The sequence below is a fragment of the Vombatus ursinus genome, unplaced genomic scaffold (genome assembly GCF_900497805.2).
Source record: "Vombatus ursinus unplaced genomic scaffold, bare-nosed wombat genome assembly UNPS02014863.1, whole genome shotgun sequence".
Taxonomy (NCBI): domain Eukaryota; kingdom Metazoa; phylum Chordata; class Mammalia; order Diprotodontia; family Vombatidae; genus Vombatus; species Vombatus ursinus.
The window spans coordinates 38868248-38891954 of NW_020954641.1; the positions used below are offsets into that span (position 1 = coordinate 38868248).

Consider the following 23707-nt stretch of genomic DNA (forward strand, 5'->3'; position numbering starts at 1 on the left):
AGGGTCCGTGATCAAAAAAAAAAATTTTAAAACCCCTGTTCTAAAGAAACTTATGTGGATACACAGGGAATTTAGTTGACCTACTTATATTTTTGAGGAAGAAAGAGACTAAAAGAATAGGACTACTGCTCAGGGTCGATGGGACTGTGATAATGGAGGACAATTCAAAGTTGCTCAGCTCTTATTTTACTTGTATTCTCCACCAAGGAGAATGATCCTTGGACTAGAAGGATAGAACAAAAATGACTAAGAGTTAATTAAATAGTAAAATAATAAGAGAGCGATTAGCTGCTCTTGTTGCATTGACTTTACCACATGCAAGTACACCACGTCCTTAAAGAATTGGGGGATGTGATGAGCCACTGTTAATGATCTTTGGAAGATTGTGGAGGACAGGGGTCCTGAGAATGGGGAAAGACAAATATCCCAATCTTCAGCAAAGGGAAGAGGCTGCAACCTGTAGATGGATGAAAGGTTTGATTTTGATTCTTGATAAGATGCTAGAAGGTGTCATAAAGCTTGGTTAGTGAACCTGCTAGAAAAAAAGAAGTGGTTGCAGAGAGGTTTTCATGGTTTCATCAAGAGGTTGTGCCAGACCAACCTCATTTCCTTTTTTGACAGATTTATTGTGCTGGTACATCAGGTTATTGAACTGGTAGATCTATGTGAATGATGCTGACAAGGTTTATTCAGACTTTAACACAGAGTGTTTGACAGAATCTCTCATGTTTTTCTTGTGGAAAACATAGAGAAATGGGGACTGGAAATTAGTTCTTTTTGGTGAAGTAGTTGAATAGGCCATTGTTGTTCAGCATTTCAGTTATGGCTGACTCTTTGTGACCCCATTTGGGGGTTTGTTGGCAAAGATACTGGAATCATTTGCCATTTCCTTTTCCAACTCATTTTACGGATGAGGAAACTGAAGCAAACGAGGTTAAGTGACTTGCCCAGGGTCACACAGCTAGGAAATGTCTGAGGCCAGATTTGGACTCAGGAAGATGAGTCTTCCTCACTCCAGGTCTGGCGCTCTATCTACTGTGCCACCCAGCTGCCCCTGAATAGGCTGATCAAAAGGCTAATTAATAGCCAAGAATGTTTGGACATCAACTTGGAACAACTGTAGTGGAGGCTTCTGGTGGTAGTGGTGGCAGCAGCTAGACTGGTACTGTGCTAAGCACTTTACAATTGCAAATGTTCCTGATTTCCTAGTCTAGCATTCTATCCATGTATGCTTTACTTTCTCTTTAAAAACAAAACAAAAGGCATTTATACAATACCTTTAAGTTTGCAAATTTCTGTGGATCTAGCCTTCTTTAAATTTGTTTAATTCTCTTTTCAGCTGCCTTTCCTGTGGGTGAGGTGGGTATTGGGTGGGAAGGCCCAGATTGGTCCTTCACTCATATCAGTCACCTCCCTTTTAACTGTAATAGCAAACTGAGTGGGAATAGCATACCATAAGACCAGTGCACTTTGAAGCCTGATTAGGAAACAGTGCTCTGAAGGGGTCGCTTAGAACATGGGAATGCTTATGATTTTTTCTGCCCTTTTATGTTGGGTTTTTGTTTTTGTTTTTTTCAATTAACAAGGATTTATTTTCTCTTCCTTCGCTTCCACCACCAGCCCAAATTGGGGGAGGGGAAAAAAAAGAAAAAGAAAGCCCTTATAACAAACATGAATAGTCAAGTAAAGCAAATTGCCACATTGATCATGTCCAAAAATACATATGTCTCATTCTGCACTTTGAATCCTTTAGGGTATAGATAGCATGCCCCTTCACCAGTCCTCTAGAATTGTGGTTGATCACTTCATGATCAGAGTTCATAAGCCATTTAAAGTTGTTTGCCTTTATATTTTTGTTACTCTTTAAATTGTTCTTTTGGGTCGGCTCATTTCCTATTTATCAGTTCATATAGTTCTCAAGTTTCTCTGAAACTATCACTTTCATCATTCCTTATTTCGTAATAGTATTCTATTGCATTTATATACCATAATTTGTTTAGCTCTTCCCTAATTGATGGACACCCCTCTTAGTTTCCAGTTCTTGGCTGCCACACAAGAGATGCTTTACATATACATGTGGGTCATTTTTTCTTTTTTCTTTATTCTCTTTGATGTAAAGGCCTAGTAGTGGTATTGCTGGGTCAAAGGTCTGTACCTTCCCGTGACTTTTTGGGAATAGTTCCAAATTGCTTTCCATAGCAGTACCTTTGATTCTTCACTTGGGGAAGAAAAAAGTCTAATTTAGCTTATCAGATAACCTCCTAGCTTCTTTAATACATTTTATACAGCTCCAAACATACAATCAATAACTATTAGAGATGATGATAATGATGTCCTTCCTGACATTTGTGAAATTCAAAGAAGACTGAATCAGTACCAACCCAATATGACGTATTGGTAATGTTCCCTACCTCCCCCATTTCCCCCAATCCACGATGTTTCTCTCTGTACTCACTGAGACAGGATTAACTTCACATAGTTTTCCCCAAATTGAAACACTTTAAACAAACATCCCCTTATAGTGTTCCAGGCACATTGCTAAGAAGTTAGGGATTTAGAGACCAAAAAAATATCTGATTGAGGAGTTTCAGTTCTACTAGAATGAAGGAAAAAAGTGTTCCCAGAAAAGTAAATTCAAAGTATACACAGCGATATGGGGACAGACGGTACTAACCAGGGAGGGAATCAAAAAAGGTCTGAGTAAGAGGTGGCATGTGAGCTGAGTCTTGAAGGGAGATAGGATTCCAAGAGGCAGAGGTAATAAGGGAGAGCATTTGAGGCCTGAGGGACAGTCAACAAACAGTAACCACCTGCTACATTGAAGTGCTTGGTAGGCACTGGGGATTTTTTTTTTTTAAATACGCATCTAACTTAACTACTTCACTGTAATGTCAGTTCACCTGATGGAGCCAAGTGTCTTCATCGGTAGTTTCATATACTCAGGTCTATGTGTTTTGCCCCCTGTTGTTCATGACAGACCATGATAATCTTCACGCTGAAGTGACAGATAAAATAACTGATTTTTTCCACTGATGTCTGTATTGCATCTGGCAGCTTTCCATGTGGTCAGTAAATATAGTTCTTATCTGATACTGGCTAGAGTGACTGCCTAAAGGGAAGGCAGAAGCCTAGTATAGGGGCCAGACTCACAGCTATTATTTTATTCATTCATTTGGTCCTTTATTTTTAGCTTTTCCGTTTTACCATTATCTGTCCTGGGGTCAATAGTGTATATATTAATTATGTATATCCTTTAATTTGCAAGTGCTTATTTTTGTGTATTTTTGGACTTCCTTGCTCATGGGACAGTGAAAAGGCCCATTTGCCCAACTTTGTAGAACAGATGTTTTTTTCCTTTGTCCACTAAAAGAATAACACCCCAATCTCACTGAAATTAATATTGGTAATATATTCATACCTGGTCCTCAAGCATAGACCTCATTTGGACCACGGTGATGTTTGGTGTTGATGGATATGATGATAGGTAAACATAGTCTCTTCTATCACAAACTCACATACCTGCCTCATGCCAGGGTTTTTGGTAATCAGCCTACTCTGTTTGTCTAAACTTATATTAGACTCTCAGTATAATATTATTGAAGACTTAGGCATATAAATTTATGGCAACTCTTGTGGCCGGGCTTGGGAATCCATAGCTTCTATAGTAGGCACAGATATCTCCTAAACTAAATCTGACTGCTTACAATAAGAAGTCATTTAAACCCAATGGCAGAAATGATTTAAAATAATCCACATCAAAGATTTCTTTTTTTTAAATAGACACACAAAACATTTTTAATGTGTTTTAGGTAAGAGATTTGTTGAATGAAGACATGTCATGATTAATCTCTGAGATCTTTGTTCATACTGTAATACTGTATTTGCTTTCCATAAATCAAATGTGCAAATAACCATCAGTGCCTTTTTGTGCGTCCTAGGAAGGAAAGGACTGATTGAGAGCAAGGGCATAAAGACTAGTTGACACACAAGGAAGCAAGCAGCCAAGGAAGGCATCATGGTGTCCTGTAAGGAGTGCAGGATTTGATTGGAGGGACCTGGGTTCTAATCCCATCTCTGCCACTTACTTGTGCTATGTTAGGTAAAACATTTAACACCTCAGACTGAGCCTGTTTCTTAATTTAGATCAACAAGCATTTAAGTGCCCGCTTATGTGCGAAGCACTAGGTGTTCAGAGTCATGAAAACAGGTTCTTTCACAGCAGACTCTGCTGAGGAAAAGCAATATTTACACAGATTATGTGCTGGATAAATTGAGGAGAGGAAGAGCACTAATAACTAAGATCAGAAAGGCTTTCCCTAAGAGATGGTCCCTTGAAGAAAGCTAAGGTTTCTAGGACACAGAGGTGAGGAGGGCATGTATTCCAACCATGGGACACAGCCTATACAAAGGTGTGGAGGCAGGAGATGTCATGTCAGATTCAGGAAAAAACAAATAGATTCGTTTCAGTCAGTTAGTAATCATACGCATTTATTAAGCACTTACTATGTTCTAGGGACCGTGCTAAACACTGGAGGTACAAAGAAAGGCAGAAGACAGTCATAGCCCTCTGGGAGCTCATGTGAAGGGAAGCAATGTGAAGCAAATCTGGTGAGGAAGTAAAATGAAGGACTTTAACAAGAAGACCCATCTAACTCTAAATCTTCTGATTCTTTGGAGCATACATTTGTTCTAGCATGCTGTTTAGGCTCAACATTCCAGGACCGGGTCACTTTCTCTTAAAGTGGTACCTTTAGGGCAACTCTTCTATTTAGGTGGATGGATGGATGAATTGATTGATTGATTAAAAGCACATATTTTAATATGCTTACTGTATGCCAAGCGCTATGCTAAATGATGGAGTTACAAATAAAAAAGCAAAGACAGTTCTTGCTGACAAGGAGGTTCCATTCTAGTGGAAGAAACGACATAGATACCTATCCTATCCACATCGCAACTTTACCCATTCCTGTTTCAATATATCATGGGTCAGCATAAGAAATTAAATGGGAATTTTTTTTGGAGTTTTGCAAAAGCCATGCGAAGGCCAGCAGACAATACAGAAAAAGTTTAGCAATTCAGAAATGCATAAAATATATATATAGTATTGTATAGCATAGCGTATTTTATCTTTTAATACCATAAATATATATAATTTCTTTTTTAAAGTTAAAATATGACCAAATACTTAATCCACATTTTACATTAAGGTACTGTAAACACCCCACAAAAAAGAAAGAAAAAAAATCTGACTTCTCTGGCACAAAGGGAAAGTCAAAAAATTTTACGTGGATTTTGCAGATTATGGTGTCGCTGCTGTGGAAGGGATAACTGTTAAGTAGTAAAGTGATAGCCAGGAAGGGGCACTTTGTTCTGTAAGGTTATAGAGATGGTGAGTGAGACAGTGGAGTCAGAAAGAAGTAGACTGACACATATTTCATCCTGGCTCATGGTCCCTAACTGGGGTGGGTAGGCGAGGAGGAAAGGAAAGGGATACGGTGAAGTGATTGGGGGAGGAGAAAAAAACATTGGAAAGGAGGTAGCTGTAGAGAAGGGAGTAGGGTGGGGGATTTCCTGAAATAGTGTTCTGGGAGAGGCATTCACCAATCAGGAAAGTAGGGATAGACAGGTCTCAGTGGAAGGGCTTCATATCTTATATAGAGTAGTTCATACTACAGTTATAGTCACACCACAGGTTTTTTTCTCCTAATGCAGACTGTAAAAAGAAGTTCCCTCCAAATGCAAAAAACAGACAGGGGAAGAAAAAAAAAAACTCTAGCCAGGAACTCTTTTTAAAAATCAGCCTGAAACTTCCACTTTCCTGGCTCCCACAGAGCATCATGCAACCCTAAGACACTCTGCCAACATCAGAGATAGTTTACTGTTGATCATAGGATTGATACTTACATGGGGCAAAGTGGAATAAAGAGAGGACTCTTGGGGGCTAGAGGAAGGCCACAGAATTTTGAATAGGTGAGTAGTTTCATCCAACAGTATGCACTCCCTGTCTGCTTTGCTTTTGAGTATAGTGATGTTTATATGGAAAGAAAAGGAGTTATTGGGGAGAGGCTTTCTTGGGCTGATTAAACATTGTTTCTTCTAAGTAATCAGACAAACCTAGGAAATAGTCAGCGTGTATATTCCTTAAACCACAGCCATATTCTTCCCAATTTTCCATTTCATTATATAGAAGGATTTGGCAAAAGATGGGTGCAAAAATGGAACCTGTTTTTTGTAAAGTCCCTTTGTTCTGACAGTGGTTTTAGAACATTAAATGAGCTATAAGTTGGATTATTGTGTTATTTATATTAATACCTTTTTCACTTTTCTTCTTGGCCTGAAGGAAAAATATCTCATTATGATTCATTAAACTGAATCATCGGATTATAGACTATTACACTGTTAGAAAGGACCTTGAAGATGATCTAATGTAAACCTCCCTCTCTCTCTCTCTCTCTCTCTCTTTTGTTTTTTAACAGAGGAGGAAATTTCTTCCAAGAGAGAAAGTAGTTTTCCATGATAGGAGGCCTAGGATATGCTGGGTACTAACCCAGTGCTGTTACTAGAAGCTCCACAGGATTATGCAAATTTAGTTCATTTCTTTGCCTTGTCAAGCACTGAGTCAAGGCAGCATGGTTATGCTGTTTAGTCATTTTTTCAATTATGTCTGACTCTGTGACACCATTTAGGGTTTTCTTGGCAAAGATATTAGGGTGGTTAGCCATTTCCTTCTCCAGCTCATTTTACAGATGAGGAAACTGAGGCAAACAGGGTTAAGTGACTTGTCCAGGCTCACACATTTTGGGCCTGAAGCCAGATTTGAACTCCAGTCTTCTGACTCCAGGCCCAGCACTCTACCCACTGTACCACCCAGCTGTCCCCAGGACAGCATGGTATAGTACACATATGTAGGCGTCAGCCTTCATAGTCAGAAAGAAAGGAATTCAAAGCCATTCCTCTGACACGTACTAGCTGCGTGGCCATGGGAAGGTCACTTAATCATTTAATTTCCTGAGCCAACGCACTAAGAGTCTGAGTAACATATGAATTTCTACCCCAGGAATTCCCTATATCATGTAAATCACCCGCTCAGACCAAGAACTAAATACCTACAGAACCAAAAGTACCACTTGAAGTAGACTCCTTTCATGTGGCAAATGTTTGTGTTAGTGTGCCTGTAGTTGAGATTTAATTCACTGGCTATTTCCCACGTCTGGAATTCTTTCCCCCCTCATTTCTACCTCCTGGCTCCCCTGAATACTTTCAAATCCCAGCTGAAATCCCAATTTCTTTAACAAACCTCTCCTGATCTTCCTTCATGCTAGTGCTCTTTTCTCTGTTAAATATCTCCAATTTATCCTTTCTATATTTTGTTTGTACATTGAGGTAGCTAGATGGTACCATGGATAGAGCACTAGGCCTGGAGTCAGGAAGATCTGAATTCAAATCCAGCTTCAGACACTTACTAGCTGGGTGACCCTGGGTGAGTTACTTAACCTCTGTCTGCCTCAGTTTCCTCATCTGTGAAAAGGGAATAAAAATAGTACCTAGGGTTGTTATGAGGATCAAATGAGATAATACCCGTAAAGTGCTTAGTATAGTGCCTGGCACATTGCAAGAGCCATATAAATATTAGATATCATTATTATTAGCTATTAGTTGTTTGCATGTTGCCTCCTTCATTAGACTGGAAGCCCCTTGAGAACAAGAACTGTCTTTTGCCTTTCTTTGTATCTTCAGCTCTTAGCGCAGTGACTGGGACATAGGAGGTGCTAAATAAATGTTTACTGATTGACAGTTTGATGTTCAGAAAAGAAATATGTATAAATATGTACATATATATCTGTGCATAAATATCTACACACACATAGGAATAAAGGAAAATGGGACAGTGAAGAGATTAAGTGTCTATGCCTGTAAACTGGTCATTTAGCCCAAGTTTTTGCCCAGACCTTTTGGTGGGTAAGAGTTAAGAGAAATCTGAGAAGTTTTTTGGGTTTTTTTTAATGTATCCTATTGGGCGGGGGGGGGAATGGATCTATGGTAAGTAGCTTTGTATTCATACATATAGTTCAGTGTGTACTATTTTAAATCAGCCTGGTATTGATGTCCACATTTTTGGAAGTGTGCAAATCACCAATTGCCCATTATGGAAGGGCATTTTCTAATTGTTATAAACAGCAGCTTGAAAATGATAGATTCTGAAATAATCAAAACTAAATGCAGTGAAAATTATAATGACCACACTTGGACCTAAAAAAAAAAAGATATTGGAAAATACTTTTTTTGGCTTCTTGGCAGAGGCAAGGGGCTCTATCTTATGTTGAACTTTTTCTGCATGTTAATAAGTTCTGCCAAACTTTTCATCTTTTTTCAAAAATTCTTTGTTAAAAGGGATTCCTTTCTGGAGTAAAGAGAAGGGAGAAATATAGTAAGAAATGTATGGGTATGTATGTACTTATGTATGCATGTATAGATGCATGTAGATACAGATATATGAAGAAAAAGGAAAAATAACACTGGGAAATGTAGGTGTATGTATTTATGTGTGTGTGTTTGTGTGTATAAACTCATCATTAACTCAAGTTTTTGCCCGGATCTTTTGGTGTTAAGAATTAAGAGAAATCTTAGAAGGTTTACTCGTGAACTCTGTTGAAAAAATGGATCTGTGCTATACTGGATTTGCTGTACAAAATACACACACACACAGAGGAGGCAGCTAGGTGGTTCAGTGGATAGAGCCCTAGGCCTGGAGTCAGAAAGACCTGAGTTCAAATCCAGCCTCAGACATTTACTAGCTGTGTGACCGTGGGCAAGTCACTTAACCTCTGTTTGTTCTTAATCCACTGGAAAAGGAAAACCACTCCAGTATTCTTGCCAAAAAACCCTGTGGACAATAGGGTCGTGAAGAGTCAGACACAACTGAACAACAACAACATATATAGAAGCACACACACATATATATACATATACATACTGATATATACATGTATGTAGGTTTATGTGAAGGTATATAATAAAAGTTACCAATGATTATTTATTTAAAATATATGTAAAAGAAAATTATAAATGATAGATGTTTGTCACTGGGGAATGGCTAAGCAAGCTGTGGCACATTAATGTAATGGAATATTACTTTAGTCTAATAAATGATGATTGCAAATACAAAGAAACAAAGAAGACTTATATGAACTGATCCATAATAGAGCAGAACCAAAAAAAGCAATATACACTCTACTATAACAATCAGAATTAAACAGTTGAAACTGACTTGTGAAAGTATAATGACCAGGCTTAGCCCTAAAGAAGATGGAAGAAGGCATCTCTCTTACAGGGGCAGAGAACTGTGGGTATGAAACACTACATGTGATGTCATCCTTTTTAGATGTGTTGGTTAGTTTTCCTGAACTGATGTTTAAAAAAATATATATTTTTCATTCTTTGTTATAAGGGATACTCTCTGGGAAAGCGAAGCTATATTGGGAAATGTTGGTGATAGAAAAATGTAAAATGGCAATAAAAATGTATTTTAAAAAGAAAATAATGTTATTACTAGCTATAATATTCATATGCCCTAGTCATCTCTTTCAACTTTAAAGCCAGTGATTTCTAGGAGCTCTGTATATTTCTTCCAATGTAGTTCAGCATAACTAGGAAAGAAGTGACCTCAAATCTGGTTATTATATCAGTCGTAAGGGATGAAAGGAAAAGATTGACATCTGCTTTTGGCTAAGAGATTTAAGATAGTATGTTTCAATGCATGGTGTTAAAATAATGCTGGTAAGCCATAGTGCATCATCTTTTCTTATAAAAATTTCAACTACTCTTCATACCACAAAACAAATGTCCCCAGTGGTCATCTTTTGATCTGATAATGGAAATGCTATGCCTGACATTGCTATACTATTAAATATTCAAGAACCATGTCTCTCTCTTCTCACTTATTTAGCCCTGGAATGAGACCAGATGTGAGCTCTTCTCCATCCAGTTCCTCCACAACAGTGGGACCACCCCCCAAACTCTGCCTCGTTTGCTCCGATGAGGCTTCAGGATGTCATTATGGTGTCCTAACGTGTGGAAGCTGTAAAGTGTTCTTCAAAAGAGCAGTGGAAGGTAGTATGTGTTTTGAAGAGTTTTTTTGGTTTGTTTATTTCCTATTCTTATAAATAGCATTTGAAAATAATAGGTTATCACTGGCTATGATACTTGGACGACCAGGTGTTCTCCTTTAGCTTCATGGCCAGTGATTTCTGAGAGCGATGCATTTATTCTGTCCCAATTTGGTAGAAACCAGTAAATAAATTAACTCCAATCAATGCGTTGTTTGGGTTTTTTTAAAATTAGTAACTAATATGTGGCTCTGTGTAAATATGGGAAGGCCCAGAAGTCACCCCTTGGAAGGGAAAGTCAAAGAGAAGATAGAGGGGAAAGAATCAGTTGGTTATCAAGCATTTATTAAAAACCTACGTGTGGGGGCAGGTAGGTAGTACGGGGGATAGAGCTCCAGCCTTGGAGTCAGGAGGACCTGAGTTCAAATCCGACCTCAGACACTTGATACTTATTAGCTGTGTGAGACCCTGGACAAGTCACTTAACCCCAATTGCCTCACAAAAAGCAATTAAAAAAAAACCCCTATATGTGGGGAAATCAAAAAATTTTGGAGGGGATTGGATGATTAGGGGAAAAGGAAAAAAAACTTATATGTTCTAAAATGTTTATGGCAGCTGTCTTTGTGGTGGCAAAGAACTGGAAATTGTGGGAATGCCTGTCAATTAGGGTATAGCTGAACAACTTGTGGTATATGATTGTGATGGAATACTACTGTGCTATAAGAAATGACGAGCTCAGTGATCTTAGAAAAGCGTAGAAAGATTTGCACAAAGTAATGAAGAATGAAATGAGCAGAACCAAGAGAACATTGTATACAGTAACAGCAATATTGTTTCTAGAATGACTTTGAGCAAATAAATTATTTTGACTGTTATAAATACCCAAATTGACTATAAAGGACATATGAAGAAAGATGCTATTTGTATCCAGAGAAAGAACTGATAAATAGAAGTATGTATAGAATAATTTTACATATATATACCTATTTGTGTCTAATGATGGCCATCTCTAGGGCAGAGGAGGGGAGAAAAGGGAAAAAAAGAAATTTATATAAGTTTGTTATATATTTAAAAGGAATTGCAAGTTGTACATAGTAGATTTGCAGTTTCACATACAATCTTTTTTTATTATTATTATGTTATGGAAATGCTTCTTTTATTCCATAAATTAAAAATCAAATAAAGTTTAAAAATTATTTTTTTATAAAACCCATGTCAGGTACTTTGATAGGTATTAGGGATATGAGTACAAAGAAGGAAAGAATTCCTTCTCCAAAAAAAGCTTACATTCTAATGGAGGAGAAAACAGTTTAAACATATGCAACATAAATATAAAGGGAATAAATCCAAATATACAAAATAGCTAACATAAAGTAGTTTGGGAAGGAGGGCACTAATAGTTGCAGGGATGAGGAAAGGTTTTATGCAGATGTGTCTTAAAGGAGGATGGAAGAAAAAGAGAACAGGCTTTTATTAAACACCTACTCTACACCGAGCACTACCCTAAAGTATTTTACTATTATTTCATTTGATCCTCACAACAACCCTGGGAGGTAGGTTCTGTTATTATCCCCATTTTATAGTTGAGGAAACTGAGGCAGATGGTTAAGTGGCTTGCCCAGAGTCACACAGCTAGGAAGTGTCTAAGTCGGCTTTGTCTTGACTCCTGGCCCAGCACTCTATCCGTTGCACCACTTAGGGATTCCACAGTCAGTCAGTATACATTTACCAAGCACCTACTTATGTGCCAGGCACTATGCTAAGCATTGAGGATACAAGTACAAACAAAATAAAAAAAAATTCCTGCCCTCAAGGAGCTTACAATCTAATGGGGAATGACGACACACAAAAAGAAGCTAAAAAGTAGGGTAGGGGAAAGGCAACCAGGTGAGGTGTGTTGGAGAGTTCCAGAGAAGTCTGAAAGCAGGGTAGCTGGTAAGAAATGGCAAGAAAGACTTTGCTGAGCCCCTTCTTTTAATAGAGGTCCTGGAGCCCAAGGCCCTGCCCTCCAGTCATAGGGTCCAGTCAGAGGTGCAGAGGGTACTGATGACATGTGAGTACCAGGCAGATCCAATCTTGCAGCTTGAGATTTCCTAATGATAAGACAGAGGTAAGGAGGGATTGTGTTTCAGGCATAGAGGACAGCCAGTATGAAGGCATGGAGATGGGAGGCAGAGGCCAGTTTTGCTTAAATCATAGAATATGAGAGGGAGGGAGGGAAAGTAATGTCTAGAGAGGCTGGATATAGAGGTTGGAGCCAGACTGTGAAGTTATGTGTGTGACATTTAAAGACCTTTACGATGTGGCTTCAGCTCACATTCCCAGGCTTATTATAAGCCCATTATTCTCCTTTGCTCAAGCCAGATTAGCCTACTTGCCATTCCTCATACACATTTCATCTCTCATCTCTGTGCCTATCCACAGGCTCCTTCTCATGCCCCACCTCATAGGATCCCTAACTTCCTCCAAAGCACAACCTCCAGGAGGCCTTTCTTGATACCTCTCATTGGCTAGTGCCTCCTTCCCCCCTCCAAAAAAAAATTACCGTATGTTTATTTTGTACATATTTTGCATTACTTATGCATATGTAGTTTCCCCCAGTAGAACATAAACTGCTTGAGGTCAGAACACCGAGGCCTGTGCCTAGCAGACACAGTAGATATTTCATAAATGCTTTTTGAATGATGTGAGTAGTTGGGAGGAGTGGGTGAAGGAAAGAAAATTCTCCTATTTTCTTCTTTAGGAAGGAGCAAACAAACAAACAAACAAAAAAAGGACCCTACTCACTGGGAAGACAAACTATTCCCGAGTGGAGGAAACAGTATTCCTATATAACATAACCGCAGGGAATCCATGCAGCATAGTCATATAGCAGAAGGTATCAGTGGCAGAAAAAGTTAGGATATCAAATTATTGTGGTACCTTTCATTAGCAATTGCTGTTGGATTCAGGGTCAAGATCACTGATTTGATCCCCTAGAGGTTAACTAATTTCACTATTTCATAATCCTAGGCTGTCCACTTGAGGTGGCCTATAGTCTCACATGGATACCTCACCAGAGAGGATAATGGGAGAAAATGTAGGTAGTTACAAACCCGTTCCCCAAGTGTAAAAACAGTCGGAGAAGAAAGAGGTCCCCTTGCAACGGGTCACTAGGAATATCTTCACAAAGGAAAGACATGTTGTTTCACATCTAGTGATGAAGAGAGGAAAATTCTTAAAATTCCATTGTTGCCTCTGAGTACTCTTGGAATAATTACATATTTTAATGGTTGTGTAAAGTAACTGGTAAACAGTATGGACTGAATGGGTGATCTAAAGCTCTGGTAATACTCATTTAAAAAAAATAATGTAGTCCATTCATTCACAGTCTGAGAAGGATTATTATTGTTTGGCCACAGTTCTGTTTGCATATTCTTGAGAGCTATGTGAGTCATCTCTCTTCCTTTGCTTAGATTTCTTTTTTAAGTATTGTAAATTACAAAATTGTCCATGCAGGTCCAACCTAAACTTTGGGTTATAGACCATTCATCAGTGGCTCCCTGTCTATTTTCCACTTTTGAAAAAGTTAAGAAGAGGGAATATATAAAAAAGGATTTATGTTGAGAAGGCACAGAAATTAGTCTCCCACTACTTATATATTAATGTTATTATTAATATTAAGAGAGGAAATGGATAGAAAGCTGGTCCCGGAGCCAGAAAGACCTGGGTTCAAGCCTTGTCTCTGACAAATCCTGGTTTTATAAGCCATATTGTACTTTAGGGTTTCCAAAGTGCCTTCTTTACAACTTGGTGAAGTACATAATATGGTTGCTATTATTCCCATTTTATAGATGAAGAAACAAAGGCTCAGTGACTTGCCTAGGTTAAGACCAAGTAAGTGCTGGTTAGGTTCTCTACCTTAGAAAGAGCCTGTTTAGTTAGAGCTTCTTTTCTCTTTTTTCATAGCTTTTTAAAACATTGGAATGCTAGGTTCTGTGTGTATACATATGTATATATTTGTACAGTTAGATTAGGTGATTAATGAGAAATGATTAAATGAAGAATATTTCCAATAAATCATTTCATTTCAGGGGAACTCATTTCCTTTTCTATAAGTGAGGGTTTAGACACATCTCTCAGTCTCCTTCTGTCTAGCATTAACCTTCTAGGTCCTGTAAGATGATCTTTAATCATAAGCAGGGTTGGTTTATTTTCTGTTTTTGGTTATTGGTTTTGGGGGTTCTTTTGTGGGAGGAGTAGTTCCCAAACCTCCAAAAAGCCATTTTTCTATAAAAACATTTCCTTTAATGTCAAGGCTGTTCAGTGAAAGAACCATCCAGAAAGATACAAAGTAACCAAATAAGGAAGGTTGATGGAAACTCTCATCTTGAAGGAAATGGGAATGAAAACTGAGTCATAGACTTTTGAGAGTCTACTTGGAAAAATCCTGAGATTTAGCTTGGATGCTCATTGGGCTCTAAATACAAACTGCTACAGGTACTTTAGGTGGTCACCCTATGTTAAAGGTGTACATGGGAAATATTGGGTTTTCTGGAAATTGGAGTCCAAACTAATTTAGTAAATTTAGTCACATAGAGTCCCACAGGGCTGAAACTTGAAATTTTTGTGCTCAAAACAAATATCACAAACCACACCCTCAACCCTCAAGTAGGGATGGGCTTTTTGCCTCCCAGTTGTTTAGTAGTTTCCCACTTTGACTTACTCTTCGGGCTTAGCTTTGTTCTTTCCTTGCTGCTGAAACAGCATGGAGCAGTGGATAGAGCATTGGACTTGGGGTCAGGAAGGTTCAGATTCCTCCTCAGATACTACCTGGGTAACCTTGGGCAAGTCATTTAATCTCTCTAGGCCTCTGTTGTGTCATCTGTAAAGTGAAGAATGCAATCTTGATGGCCTCTGACATCCCTTCCCATTCTAAATCTATGATCCCATCTCTGCCAGTACTCTCCAAGGTAGAACCTTGGGGCAAAACCCAAGCTTGCCCCATTCTGGTTCTAGCTCTGTAGTGAGGAATTTAACTACTTCTAAGTGGTGATTAGCACTGATCATTGTTTATCTTATAAATGTGACCAATACATTGAGCAGTTCCCTGTTTATACAGCATAAGCATAGGAGACCTTTGGTCTCTGTTTTCTGACATGGAGAAAAAGCTATGAATTGGGCTTTGTGCCCCTTCCTTCCTGCTGTTCTGTATCTCCATGAATAGCCACACACCTCTGAACCTTTATGCTTTTACATGCCTCCTGCCTTCATTCATCCTATTTCCTCTGCCTAGGAAGCAAATGTAAGATATCCAAAAGGCAGATTAGTGGTTGAAGTCATCCTTTATGGTAGTTATTTTGAGAAAAAGACAGAGAGAGACAGACAGACAGAGAGAGAAAGCACCAGACAGACAGACAGACAGAGATTAGATGGAAGTCTGCCCTGAGAATTAAAGAAGACCTTCAGGCATAGAATCATAAATTTAGAGCTGGAATGGACCTTAGAAACCATTGATTCCAACACCCTTGATTTAGAGATGAGGAAACTGAAGCCCAGAGAAGATTTTTAAATTTTAATTTAAAAACTTTTAATTAAAAATCTGTTTTCTTTCTCCTCTGACTTCCACTGGGGGGAAAAATAGAAATAAAGAAAACCCTTGTAACAAATATTGGCCATGTCCAAAAAATACATATCTCATTCTGCACCTTGAGTCTATCATCCTCAGGAAGATGGTAGAATGCTTCATCATCAGTCTTTAGGAATCATGGTTGGTTATTGGGTGATCAGAATTCTTAAGTTTTTCAAAATTGGTTGACTTTACAATGTTGCTGTTATTGTTTAAGTTGTGTTCCCCTGGTTCTTTTCACTTCAGTCTGTATCAGTTTATACAAGTCTTCCGAAGTTTCTCTGAAACCATACGCTTCAGCATTCCTTACAGCATGAGTATTCCATTACATTCATATACCATAACTTGTTCAGCTGTTCACCAATTGGTGGGCACTCCTTTAGCTTTCGTATCTTTTCTACTGAAAAAAAAAAGCTGCTATAAACATTTTTGTAATTGTGGATACTTTTCCTCTTTCTTTGGGTTACAACCCTAGTAGTCATATTGTTAGATCAGGTATAGTTAGTAACTTTTGATGTATAGTACCAAATCACTTTCCTGAGTGGCCAGACTGGTTCATAACTCTACCTGGACAATGCTGTAATGGTGGCTGTAATGGTGCAGGATGAAAAAAGGATGTGGGCCTAGTAACTTGCTTGCCTTACAGTCCAGGGTCCCTCTGCAGTCCTCTTCTGGATACTTTCCATAGCATGGGCTCTCCTACTATAACGGTACTTTTGGCAGAGTGTAACCCCCAATGAGATCAGACAGCCTTCCTCCTTCCCACCCCCAGTAGTTCCCCCAACTCCTGCCAAAGGATTCCAGCTGGCTGCAGCTGGGTCAGGGAAAAATCGACAAGACATTTTTTCCTCTTTGACTTCCTTGGCCCCCTTTGTTTGTTTGCTTCCTGTGGCTCAACCTGGGGCATGTGGCCCTAGAGCTTTGGTTGGTATGGGCAATAAGGGAAAAAAGTGAAAATTTTAAAAGGGTACTCCTTAAACTCCATTACCAGATATTCACAGCAAAATGCAGGGCTGGGAGACCTAGGAGAGAAATTTAGCTAGTCACTTTTCTCGACAATTCTCGGATTGCTTCATCGCTCCACATCTATCAGAGGTATTTGTATGGGAGTGCCAGACAAAAATTCTGGGGGTTGATACTTTGACACTTGATGGTAAATTGATCAGTTAATTTCCCAAAGGGTTTGCAGTGGTGAGCACATTTATAAGGTGCATACAGTGGTTCATGAGATCAAGTCTCTGATTCACCCATCATTGCCATCAGCCTCAAAGCATAAATCTAAATATTCTTTTTCCCCTCTGGTACTATATTTAAAGATAGAAATAGAAGTATCTGTTTTGTCTATACAGTATTGAACTAAAATTTCAACTTATAATTGGAGAGTTTCACATTGTAGTGAAACCAAGTCATAAGACCACATCATTTACAAGTGAAACTTGAACAACTCGCTTAACTTCCCTGGGCCCCATTTTCTTCATGTCTAAAATGAAGGAGTTAAACTAAATGGCCTCAAAGGGTCCCTTCTAGCTCTAAATCTATAAATATCATCTCCAAATTCTATGATCTTATTATAGTAATGTAGAGAAATTTTAGTTTCTAGAAGTTTTTTTAAGGATATTGGACTTTTAATGAGGTAAATTAAAGTCAGAAGAGATCACTTTTTTCTTTTTCTTTTCTCTTCTTTTCCTTTTTTTAATTGTTGTTTAACATCAAACCTTCCAAAATCACCCCAGCAAAATTCAAGTACTACATTGTGCTAGATTTAAATATACTGAATTCTCTCTCCCTACTCCCCCTCCAAAAAAAAAAAAACCCTCGAAACAGAGAGAGAGTAAGATAGACACTATCCACAAAATGAGCAGTATTTTAACATTCTTTTTTCTTTCTTTCCTTCTATAGGGCAGCACAATTATCTTTGTGCTGGAAGAAATGATTGTATCATTGATAAAATTCGAAGAAAAAACTGCCCAGCATGTCGTTACCGAAAATGTCTCCAAGCTGGAATGAACCTAGAAGGTAATTTAAAAGACTTGAGTGGATTGTTTGCCTCTGAATCACAGAAAAATGCATCAATTTGCTTTGTAAGATGTGAGTAATCAGGTGCAGTGTCTTGCTGTCTTCAAAACAGTTGAGTCATTATAGGGCATTCTTGACCATAATATCCATACTATTGCCTGGCAAAAGTACAGATTTTTCTCCTTCTTTATCATCATAGGTCCTATTCTGCCTATTTAACAGACCTACACACTACCACAGTTTTATCTACATGTTCTTCTTGTGCAAAGGGCACACTCTTTGCATTCACTGTAGCCAGACTGGAAGATGGGAAGGGAAATTATGCCATATGAGTATTATGGAAGAAAACAAGGCATTCTCTTTGTTCCTTTTGTGCCTCTGTAAAGCTTTCGAATGGAAACACTCTTCTATCAAATATGCAGTTGTCATTTTCTTTGTCATAGCCTTTTTAAGAATTCTAGTTCCTAAATGGTCCCCTTATTGGGGGAACGTATAGCCATTTTACCTTGTATGTTGGCTCACAAGTCAGGGTGGTTGATGAAGTGAGTACTGGTGTGGAGGTAACTTGGCACAATGGAAAGAGTATTAGCTTTGGAGTCAGAGGACCTGGGTTTGAATCCCATTGGTCATATTTCTTATAGAGTCTTGGAAAGGTCCCTGGGTCTCATTTTCCTCATCAGTAAAATGAAAGTATTGTTCTAGATGGTCCCTGTTCCCTATCTCTTCCATTTCTGTGAGTTTTGTTGCTCTCATCTTCTTATAATAAAAACCTTGTAAACTGAAAGATAATGCAGCTTTATTTTCCAAAACATTTTAATGTGTTATACACAAAGTAGTATTTTTTCGTTTTGGGAGTGTTTGAGATACAGCTCTAATTGAGATTGGAGGCTCCTCAAAGACATGATTTGTAGACATTAAATTAAGAGTTTTGCTTCATTATAGTAGCACTTGCCCTAGAGTGAACAGATATATGAGGGGAGAAGCAACTTGACCAGCACTGACCAATCACCCCAAGTACAAAGCATGGTGGGAAGGCACTGAGGAACATCAGAGGATTACTAGAGCTGTAGACTAGATGGGATGGGACTAAAATGTCTGTAGTTTTGTAGATCATGACTGCTTACCACTGTTCTGTTAAATTTTGGTAAAGTGATAGTATCTGACCACCGTGAAAGATGTATCATGTTTTGACCCAAAGGGGAAAGTTTTTAAACAAAAAAAAATGCCCCTCATGTCTGGAGTACACTCTGTCCTGCCTGCTGCCTCTTAGTATCCCTTATTTCCTTCAAAGTTCAGCTCAAATACCATTTCCTACATAAGGCCTTTCCTGATCCCTCAGGGCTAGTACTCTATTTCTCACCCCCCAAAAAAACTGAACTGTATTTTAATATACTTTTTAATGTATTTATATCTACACATATTGGCTCCCTGATAAAATGCAAGCTCCTTGAGGGTAGGGACTGTTTAATTTTTGTTCTTATATCCCCAACAATTAACACAGTGCCTGGAATATAGTAGGTAATTGATAAGCTTGTTAATTGATTAAGTAGGAATAATTCTGTACTTATATTTAAAGAGATTGTAAAGTTATTTAGTTAAGAAGTACAATCTATTTTGACATTTTTCAGTGAATAGGCTTAGCCCAAATAGGTCAAGAAGAGTGAAAGAAAGAAGGAAAAGAGGGAGGGTGGGAGACAAGGAGAGAAAGGGAAGAGAGAGAAGGAGGAGGGAAAGACAGAGAAGGGAGGGAGAGAAGGAAGGGAGAGAAAAGGGTAGGAAGGGATAGAGAAGGAGGAAAGGGAAGAGAAAGAAAGAGAAAGAGGAGAGAGGAGAAAGAGAAGAGGGAGGGAGAGAGAAGGGAGGGAAAGAAAAAGAGAAGGGAGGAAAGAGAGATTTAAAGGTTCATTATCCCCAGAAGAGTCTCATATACCCAGAATTTGTTGAGCGTACTGTGTTGATACTTCCTACCAACTGAATGATTTCTTTATTGAACTTATTTGGTAAACCATTTCAAAGAGGGAAAAAAATATTACCCTGGAAAATAGCCTCTGTCCTCCACTAATATCATTTAGGTAGTGATCTAATTAAAAGGAGCCCTGCTTTCAAAACGATGTCAGTAATACCCAGAAGGGTATAACTCCATATTGTACAACTGACATAGAAAGCATATAGTTGATTCTTCCCTCCCCACCCTCCCCCAGACAAGGTAGTATACAATAAGAATTTTTCTCCTGGGGAAAAATATTTAGCATTAGCAGATTCTAATTGTGTATTTAAAGTAAATAACAAATAATACCAGTAGGACAATACAACTGATTTGGTGTTCTCTTTGGGAGTTTGGTTTACTTTTGTTAAATGTGAAGTAGGTTGATGAGGTGTGACTTGTAAGCAAAAGCTCTTCCACAGACCAATCTGTCTTCCTACTTTATAGACACACCTTATATTATTTGAGCCAAACAAGTTTTCAATCAGTCTCCTAGTTACTCCAGCCCTATAGTCAGAGCCAATAGAAAGTACAGAATTGTTCATCAGTGAGACACACCTAAGCACCTCCTTCTGACCCTGATGAACTACAAGCAGCAGGGTGAAGAGTGCTGGCCTTGGAGCCAGAGACCTGGATTCAGATCCCACTCTGACACAGACTAGCCCAGTGATTATGGGCAAGTCATTTAACCTCACAGTTCCTGTAGGCAAATCTTTAAGAAGATAAAATTTAAAGTAGCTGCATATCTGTATCCTTGAATGGAGTTCCCACCCTGAGAGTCCCCAACATTAAAGGGACTTAACATTAAAGGGCTTGACAACAAAAAATGCTCAAAACTGGAAAATTGTGACTGATTTTGTTTTGAAGTTATTCAAGTGGAAAGATAGCTGTCCACCTAATGTAACTGTTCAGAAAACTAGGCAGGTCAATTAACTAATTGAACTGGGGAAGGTACTTCCTGATCCACAGGAGACCTTTTTGATTTTGCAAATATTGATAGATATTGCTAACTTACTGTGCTTGTACTAGGTCTCCTGCCAACGTGTGTTTGTTCTTTAAATAAATTCAACGAGTGTTTATCTATAATTATAGCATAATGACTTAAATTTGCAATACATATGTTAGCTCATTTGATTCTTACAACAACCCTGTGAGTAAGATATGTGCTATTATCATCCCCATTTTACAAATGAAGAACTGAGGCCGAGAGAGATTAAATGACTTACTTGCCCAGGGTTAGGTCATACAGCTGGTAAGTTTCTGAGACAGGATTTGAACTCAGGCCTACCTGACTGTACATTAACTTCATCCACTAGGCCACCCAGCTCCTTCATTAAGCACCTACTATGTGCTTAATGTGCTAGACTACACATATAAAAATAAAACAGACATTTCAAACTGGAATTCCACCAAACTTTCCTCAAGGAATTTATTTCTGTGGTCAGTTCATCTTTGCTAGTCAGTCTTTATGTTAACAATTGTGTCATGGGGCAACAGTTATGTGGTAGAGGGAGTTAATTTTTAACACAATGTCTGTACTATGTCCAAATAGGGAATGAGGAGGTTTCATAAGGAAGGTCTTCAGTATTTTGTCATAGATTGGTTTAATCTCTATACCTCTTTGTTCCTATCACACTGGCATTCTCCTCATCCCTGAAATGTTTCATCCTGGCCTTTCTGCTTTAACTTGGATAATCACTTTTATTCTCAACGAGCTTCCAGACAAACCCTGCCCAAAATGATTAATTCACTGCTGTGATTTCACATTAGGAAATTCTGATGGCTACTACTGAATTAATTCACATCCTACATATACAAATCATTTTCAAAAGAACCTAAAATCAGTAGTATTTGTATGGGACATTCCTCTGTAGAAGGAGACACTGTCCAAAGTTGAAGGAAATTTTAGTTCCAGCTCATGTTTATATAATACGTTAAAGATTTACAAAGGCATTTCCTTGCAGAAATGATGACTTTTCCAAATACCCACCAGTATCTATAGGAGTAGCTAATATGTTTTGAATATTTTTGCAAATATCAGTTTCAGTTTTTAGAGAAAGATGGTGTGTTAATATCCCCTCTTGATAGATGAGGGAACAGAGACTCTAAAAGGTTAAGTTACTTGTCCAAAACCATGTTGCTAATAAGTATGCTAACCAAACTTCAAAGCCACGTCTTCAGATTCTGGGTCTTGTGACCTTAAATATGTGACTCTATCTAAGGTAGAGGTTCCCAACCTTTTTAGTCCCTCAAGTTAGGGACCCCTGCCCTAAGGTAAGGAGAGCACATGAAGAGGTTCTATGTGTAAAAAATTGTCTCCATGCTTTAAAGACTTAAAACTATATCTTTTTCAGACTTTGGGGATTTTGCTGATGGAAAGAGGGCAGAGACAAAGACAAATGTGAGATTTGTATATGAAAAACAGTAATAAAGCAGCTCAGAGAGACAATGTCCTCATCTAGAGCAAGGTCTACCTCAGTGCCTTGTTTTCTAGCAGCTCATTTGTATATGACCAATGGAAAACTTTAGAGTTTATAACCAGGGAAGTCTGAACCCCAGAACTGTTTTTGTGATTATTAAACAAATGTTCATTGCTTGCTTATGGCTTAGCTAGCATAGATGAAGATTTGGTCATCTAAAATGAGGCCTTCCAATGAGCAGACCCAACCTTGAACCAGAAAAAGTAGGTCTAATAAAGGACCTCAGACAATGGTGAGAGAGAAGCTTTGTGTTTCTGTACTACTACATAACACTTACAAGAGAAGATATTCCTTTCTGTCATTCTCGCCACCTGCAGTCTGGGATGGAGGAATCCCTTAGGGTCCAACCAAGAAAGCAGAACTGGAGAAACTTCTGCAAATCCCAGCCTGAATCATTTACCCTTTCTGAAAGAGCAAGTGGCAGCTTACAGGAGAAAAATAGCATAACGCAACCTTGTTGCAAAGCAGCCCAGCTCAGCCATGAGCAACCTTGCAGCAAAGAAATCCTACACAGCCCTCACAGAGCAGCCTGGCAGAGCAGATCCACCTCTTCGGCGCTGATGCCACACCCATGCACAAACTCAGTCCCTGAGAAGGAGGGACATTAAGGTTCACATTTCCAGAATTATGAGTTGCTGTGGCCACATGTGTTCCTATACATGTTAACCCATTAACGTAGTATTTTCAGATTTTACTCATTCTCTCCCTCAAACACCGTATACATTGGCGGAAGATGTCAGACCCTGAAAATAAATGACCAAAGAGCCACAGAGGTTATACACCACCCGCTGTGAACTCTGAAAAAAATACCAGAGAGCTCACAGAAGTAATCACAACAACTGCTAACTCTGAAAAATAAAATAAAACCAAAGAGCTAACAGTGGTTATAAGCAAAAAGCTTTCTTTGTTCTCTTGGAGGAAGGAAGCTAGAAACGTGTACCTGGGTCTGCTCTGATACTGAGGAGACCTACTTTAGTGAGGCCAAGCCTTGATGCATGTAGCAGTGTCCAGACAAAGAAATACAGGGAGCTGTAGCTATGGCAGTGAGGGGGTAACAGCAACAATGAGGCGAGTTTGATTCGTAGCAGGACTTCATGACCAGAAAATGGTTGCTGCAGGTGCTTGTCCAAGCTCAGGGACCACCTGGGGCTGGTGGGAAGTAATTCTGGGATTCTGCTGCAGCGGAGCTCATCCAGAGGGTGAGTACAAAGGATTGTTGTTATGCCAAGATCAGAGCACATCTTGTTTGCTGGGCCTTACCTCTGAAAAACATGGTGTCTCCTAATAGTAAAAAGAAAGGAGTGGTTTTAGCATGGGAATCCTGACAAAGAGCATATTCCAAGTTTATGGATGGAACACTATGTATTATTCTTTCCTTGCCTTTTGAATACATGCTTTTTTTTAAAAAGTTCATTGAATCAGCTAGTTGATTTGTTAATGGTAAGCACACAAGTAAAGCTCACAAGCTGTAATAGGAAGGGTAGACACCCACAAAGATTATCCCTAGAACCCG

At 38.7% G+C, this 23707-nt stretch overlaps 1 protein-coding gene across 2 annotated transcripts in view; it reads left to right on the top strand.

The window, feature by feature from the left end:
• The window catches only part of NR3C1 (nuclear receptor subfamily 3 group C member 1), a 135343-nt gene that overhangs the window by 82242 nt on the left and 29394 nt on the right, over positions 1 to 23707 (top strand). For both annotated transcript variants that reach the window (XM_027841735.1, XM_027841734.1), the window contains exons 3-4: positions 9947 to 10110; positions 17614 to 17730. In XM_027841735.1, the coding sequence (XP_027697536.1) occupies positions 9947 to 10110; positions 17614 to 17730 (281 nt within the window). The remainder of the gene's footprint in view (positions 1 to 9946; positions 10111 to 17613; positions 17731 to 23707) is intronic.